The sequence below is a fragment of the Oncorhynchus kisutch genome, linkage group LG1, assembly GCF_002021735.2.
Source record: "Oncorhynchus kisutch isolate 150728-3 linkage group LG1, Okis_V2, whole genome shotgun sequence".
In the NCBI taxonomy this organism is placed as follows: domain Eukaryota; kingdom Metazoa; phylum Chordata; class Actinopteri; order Salmoniformes; family Salmonidae; genus Oncorhynchus; species Oncorhynchus kisutch.
Genome location: NC_034174.2, coordinates 64,373,071 through 64,379,168, shown reverse-complemented (window position 1 = coordinate 64,379,168; position 6,098 = coordinate 64,373,071). Strand labels below are relative to the sequence as shown.

The 6,098-nt window shown below is 46.4% G+C and overlaps 1 protein-coding gene across 2 annotated transcripts in view; it reads right to left on the bottom strand.

Moving 5' to 3' along the window:
* LOC109875962 ((E3-independent) E2 ubiquitin-conjugating enzyme UBE2O) overlaps nucleotides 1-6,098 on the bottom strand; it is a 58,469-nt gene continuing 52,371 nt past the window's right edge. Inside the window, exons 20-21 of one of the 2 annotated variants that reach the window (XM_031829748.1) lie at nucleotides 5,020-5,597; nucleotides 1-4,783 (exon numbers count right to left, since the gene is read on the bottom strand). In XM_031829748.1, the coding sequence (XP_031685608.1) occupies nucleotides 4,711-4,783; nucleotides 5,020-5,597 (651 nt within the window). In that variant the 3' untranslated portion in view covers nucleotides 1-4,710. Of the gene's footprint in view, nucleotides 5,598-6,098 lie in introns of both variants that reach the window. The other variant, XM_020468421.2, reaches the window with a different exon arrangement.

The window sequence follows — 6,098 nt, the reverse complement described above, 5'->3', positions numbered from 1 at the left end:
TAACCATGGTACTGCTTGCAAAGTTTAATGCATCACTTTAAAACAGGTCTTAACATAATGAAAGGAACTGTTAAAAAAAAAGACTGCAAATGTATACACATGTCCCAAGCGTTCACATGACCACTTACAGAGCTCAAGTTGGTTAAATATATGCATTTATAGTATAGTCATGACTTCTGTACAGAGGGATCAGGCTAAAAATCATAAGTTTATTAGTTTACCAATACAGGCTACTGTGGAAATGTTCACATCGTACAGTCAAGTCTTGTGTCCGTTCAAGGCTTAAAGCAACATGTTACATGCTTTGGCTGGAAATCTCTCGCAGTAATGAATAAGTCTGAATATAAACGTACATAACTTCATGTGCTTGAAATCCTCCATGTTTTCTTGACCTGGCTTCACATTATTTTCAGTGTTTTTGCAATAGTGGCGAAACATGGGCATGAGAGAGAGATTGAAGGTTGCAAACAGGAGAATCTTGGCGAGAACCAACTAAGGCTGCAACGCTACAAGTACTGCAGCCTAAATTGGGAAAGCAAAGGAACGTTCTTAAGGGCGTACAGTACGTACAGGCAGGAAAAGAGGAAGAGAAGTAATGGAAGCCTGATTGCTATGCTTGGTAGAGGAATTACTTTTAAAAAGGTGGGAGGAGAAAAAAATGAAATCAACAACCCAATCACATGTCCTTTTCTTCTTTACAATAATCAGTTTGTATCACTCATTGACAATGGCACATTGTACTGTCTCACACTCATGAACACTAAGCATCTTTGTTCAAGCAAAAAGATTAGTCAACGCCCTCGTTTTCAGCACACCGGTAAACACAAGGGTAATGGACCCACAGAATATTTCTGGCCAAAAGCAAGAGCATAATATATTTCAGATGGATGTAAACAACGACTGTTCAAATAAACCAGGAAGCACTATCAGAACTAGCCCAGTTCCAGATCTGTTTGTGCATTCTTGGCACAGACCACAAACAGATTTGGGACTAGGCTATTGAAGAACCAGATGGCGTTAATCTCTGCACTTTCTTTCACAGTACTCCTTTTAACACTTGATCCTAGATCTGATTATGCTTTAAATCAACTGCTAGTTAAAAGGAGTTGGTCAAAGCATATACAGGTCTGAGACCAGGCTACTTTCATTCTTCGGCGCACACAATGAATGGAAACACTGACCCCCGGTGGCCATAGAGAACCTCCAGGTGTTAATAAATAAACTCAGCAAAAAAAGGTCCCCTTTTCAGGACCCTGTCTTTCAAAGATAAATCCAAATAACTTCACAGATCTTCATTGTAAAGGGTTTAAACACTGTATCCCATGCTTGTTCAATGAACCATAAACAATGAAATGAACATGCACCTGTGGAACGGTCGTTAAGACACTAACAGCTTACAGATGGTAGGCAATTAAAAGGTCACAGTTAAGAAAACTTAGGACACTAAAGAGGACTTTCTACTGACTCTGAAAAACACCAAAAGAAAGACGCCCAGGGTCCCTGCTCATCTGCGTTTAACGTGCCTTAGGCATGCTGCAAGGAGGCATGAAGACTGCAGATGTGGCCAGGGCAATAAATTGCAATGTTCGTACTTTGAGACGGACGGTGCTACGGGGAGACAGGATGAACAACACCTGCACGGGATCAGTACATCCGAACATCACACCTGCGGGACAGGATGGCAACAACTGCCCGAGTTACACCAGGAACGCACAATCCCTCCATCAGTGCTCAGACTGTCCGCAATAGGCTGAGAGAGGCTGGACTGAGGGCTTGTAGGCCTGTTGTAAGGTAGGTCCTCACCAGATATCACTGGCAACAACGTCGCCTATGGGCAAAAACTCACCGTCGCTGGACCAGACAGGACTGGCAAAAAGTGCTCTTCACTGACGAGTCACGGTTTTGTCTCACCAGGGGTGATGGTCGGATTCGCGTTTATTGTCAAAGGAATGAGCGTTACACCGAGGCCTGTACTCTGGGGCGGGATCGATTTGGAGGTGGAGGGTCCTTCATGGTCTGGGGCTGTGTGTCACAGCATCATCGGACTGAGCTTGTCATTGCAAGTAATCTCAAAACTGTGCATTACAGGGAAGACATCCTGACATGACCCTCCAGCATGATAATGCCACCAGCCATACTGCTCATTCTGTGCGTGATTTAATGCAAGACAGGAATGCCATGGCCAGCGAAGAGCCCGGATCTCAATTCCATTGAGCACGTCTGGGAACTGTTGGATCGGAGGGTGAGGGCTAAGGCCATTCCCCCCCAGAAATGTCCAGGAACTTGCAGGTGCCTTGGTGGAAGAGTGGGGGGAAATGAGGTGGAGATGCACTGCAGTACTTAATGCAGCTGGTGGCCACACCAGATACCGACTGTTACTTTTGATTTTGCCCCCCCCCCCTCTCTCTTTGTTAAGGGACACATTATTCTATTTATGTCAGTCACATGTCTGTGGAACTTGTTCAGTTTATGTCTCAGTTGTTGAATCTTATGTTCATACAAATATTTACACGTTAAGTTTGCTGAAAATATAACGCAGTTGACAGTGAGAGGTTTCTTTTTTTGCTGAGTTTAGAACACTGACCATTTTTACCCAATTCAAGCAAGTATAAACAAACCAGCAATAATAATTTAAAGAAATATAAAAGTAATATCACAAAGTACAAGCATGACTATGCCAGAGGCCATATTGTCAAAAGTGCATCATTCACCCTTTAAACTGGGAAAATGAAAGAACAGGACAGCACTCTGATCTTGGGGACAGTGACACTCCATCGTGCTCATGGCAAGAACAAAACCAAATCAAGTATAAGCTTATCAAAACCTTTTGCATCCACACTCAATCTGTCTACAAACTTCTATCAATCTCCATCACCGAACAAACAGCAGTTGAGAGTAACACTGGAATACAGTGGCTGAAACTGTGTAACTTTATCATTCAACTTGTGGGCTGTTGCCATTGTCAAAACAGATCTGGGATCAGTTATTTTGTTATATTTATTATTCATTTTTCCTACCTCAGAATGGTTAAATTAAGCACAAGTCCAGGGAAAACTGACCCCAGATCTGATGTTAGACAACCAACCTCTACACTGGAATGGGGGTGAATGTCGTGGGTATCAGGCTGGGGTAACAAGCAGCTCTGTACATAGGGTCTGATAATATATTAATAAGAAGAACAATTCAAGTAAGGCAACATGTTGAGATAAGACTCATTTAGTGATGGAATAGATTGCTCGTGTCATGTGCACTGTTGTGGCCCCGCCTCTAGTAGTAGCCTAATGAGTGAGCAGAAGATAGCTCTGGAGGACCATTCTGAACGACCAGCCTTTAAAGTGGCTCAAAGGTCAATGAAAGCTGCAAGAAAGGAAAAAGGTCACTACCTTGAAGATGGAGAAGGTTAAGACAACGTAATAATTCTATGGAGAAGAATTAAATTGAACCAGCGCCAGAGTGAAAATTTATGGAAGTTAATGTTAGCAGTACAGAAATTGCGGGCATCATAGTGGAAAATAAACACAATCGTAGTGAATTTCAGCTAACTACTCAACAAACTCATGTTTCTGTCATTCTATTCATTTAAACTTTTTTTTTTTCTCAAATTATCTACAGCCACTGGTCACGTTTTCAATACTAATCCTGTAGAATCAGCAACTGTGCTGGTCCAATGAATGTGTTTTTCGAACACTGCCTTACACTGTATAATTTCAACCTAGCCTTGATCCCTTGAAGAAAAGAAAAAAGACCTTAAGTCTTAAGACCGAAATGGGTGATAACTTAAAAAAGTCTGTACAGTGTCAGAAAGTTATCAAGTCTTAGAATGGAAACGTTCTACAGTCAAAGATATTAAAGAGCTCATTTGACCTTACCTAGAGGAAACAGACTGTCCTTCATATAGTTACATGTAACTGCACTGCTCTAGAGCCAGCAATGTACCATAGGGCCTAGTAGTGTAGATAATATCCAGAAGTGGTGATTAGTATGTAAACTTGTCACTCAAGTGTTTCTGCAACGGCGTGTTTTGGTGCGAGCGATTGGCGAGGAAACCAGCAAGGGCATAGCAGAGTGAAGCGGTTGTAGGTGGGCAGTTAATAACATTCAGATGTGTGTGTGTGTCTCTAAAGCGAGAAAGAACAACAGGAGCAGGGCAAAAAGCAAACACCCAGTAACATCTACTTTAAAAAGAAACTCAATATGTCAGCATGTCAAAAGGTGCCCAGCCCTGCCGAGATTGTCTGTTGATTGGAGAGTGCAGGGTGGTAACGGGGCACAGGAGCAGTACTAAGGGTGCCCGCTAGGGTCAAAGGAGCCAGGCATACTGGGAAACGTAGTTCAGAGAAAACCCAGCTTAGAGAATCAATCCGGGTTGCACCCTGCAGAATCCAGGACGCCATGGCTACTGTCTCCATTTCGTTTTTTAGATCCAATTGACACAGCGGAGTAACATTTTAATTTGTGGCGCCAATTCGACAAAGAATGTCTCTCTTCAGGTAATTCCACTTCCCCTTACAGCAGCTATAGACGATGCAAGTCAATGGCACCTTTTTTTAAACAAACCAGCTTCTCTGCATCTCTCCTCCTCTCCTTTCTCCTCCCTCGTCCGTCAGGGCCCACGAGGGGCAGACGTGTGGCGCTGCCTTCCAGTCGAGGCTCTCGCTCCTTGTCTGTGTGTCCATGAGAGCGCAGAAGGTCCAATATGGGGGAGGGTGCTTATGGTCCGTGGCTTAGATCTCCATAAGACACTCCCACTCCTCTCCCTTCACATCTGGCCTCTGTCTGGACTCTGAAGGAAAGCGCATACACCAAGTTAGCTTCTAGTGGTCTGAGGGAGGGGAGGGGGGGGGCAAGAGTGCACTAGATAGATGGCCGAGGGGCAGGGGCACTGGGCAGCAGCTGGGCAAGGGGGATCAGAGGGTACAGGGGCTATTTGGGAGATCATTGAGGGCACAGTGCAGCTCTTGGAGGGTGGGCTGAGGATTGAGGTGGTGGTTGGCGTTGGGGGAGTCACTAGTCACTTACTTGTCCTCTACGTGGTCGGGGATGGAGGTGGCGGCCAGGGCGGCCCGGTACTGCAGCAGCACGCAGCGCACACTCTTCACAAAGCCCTTGGAGAGAGGAAAGAGGGGGAAGCCAATGTCTGGATACCCACTCCGCTCGGGCAGGAAGCTCCGGTAGCTCTTCCTGCGCTTCTTTGGTCGCACCGCCGGCTGGCTACCGCCTGCGGAGTCTGAGGCGGCCCCCCTAACTGACCCGGAGACCACCACGCTCGCCCCGGCCACCTCACTGGCCGAGACGGTGCCGTCGCAGTCCAAGTTCTGGCTGAGCTCCTGCTGGGAGGCGGCGGTGGTGGAAAAGCTTAGGCCAGAGTCCTCCAGCTCTTCATCCCCGGTACCCTGGTGCTTGTTGGGGGTGCTGTGGGCCAGAAGATCCAAGGGGAGCGTCTCGTCTAGAGGACCCACTGAGGGAGGCCTGTCCCGGGATGGTCTTGGCGGAGGGCCCCTCTCGGCTAGCTCGTGGAGCTCCAGCCAGGCATCCAGGCGGTGCACCAGGCGCCAGCCGTTGGAGGTGAAGTGCTGCCGGATCTCCTGCTGGAACACCTGTTTGGAAACAGACAAAATAGATTAATTATAGTTCAATCTCACAGTGATCTGAATCTCAAAGCGCTTCAAGAGCAAAAACAAACAAGCAAAACATCATGACAGGTCAACCGATAGAGGCCAAGTCTTTCCTCCGAAGATGGAGATGGTCAGTTCATGGCTTGAGCGGAGGGAGCTGGTCAGAGGAGGGTAGATGGTGATGAGAGGGTCTTTTAGCCACTGAACTTCTCCTCTTCCACTCAGTGTAACACCCACTAGGATGATGCCTCAGCAGCTCTGGACGCCAAAAGCTCACCACACTGAGTTCAGAATAGTAGCCAGTCGCCTCACCACCAGCCCTCTGCCTCAGCAGTGCTGTCTGACTCCATCTTCCATTCCTATTGAGTGTCAGGCAACTCCTCAAACTATGTTCAAAAGGTTATGAACCGACAGCCAGGTGAAACTAAAAAGCTGGTATCCTACTGTGTCCAGGTGCATTTCAAAACAAAAAGATTTCGCCAG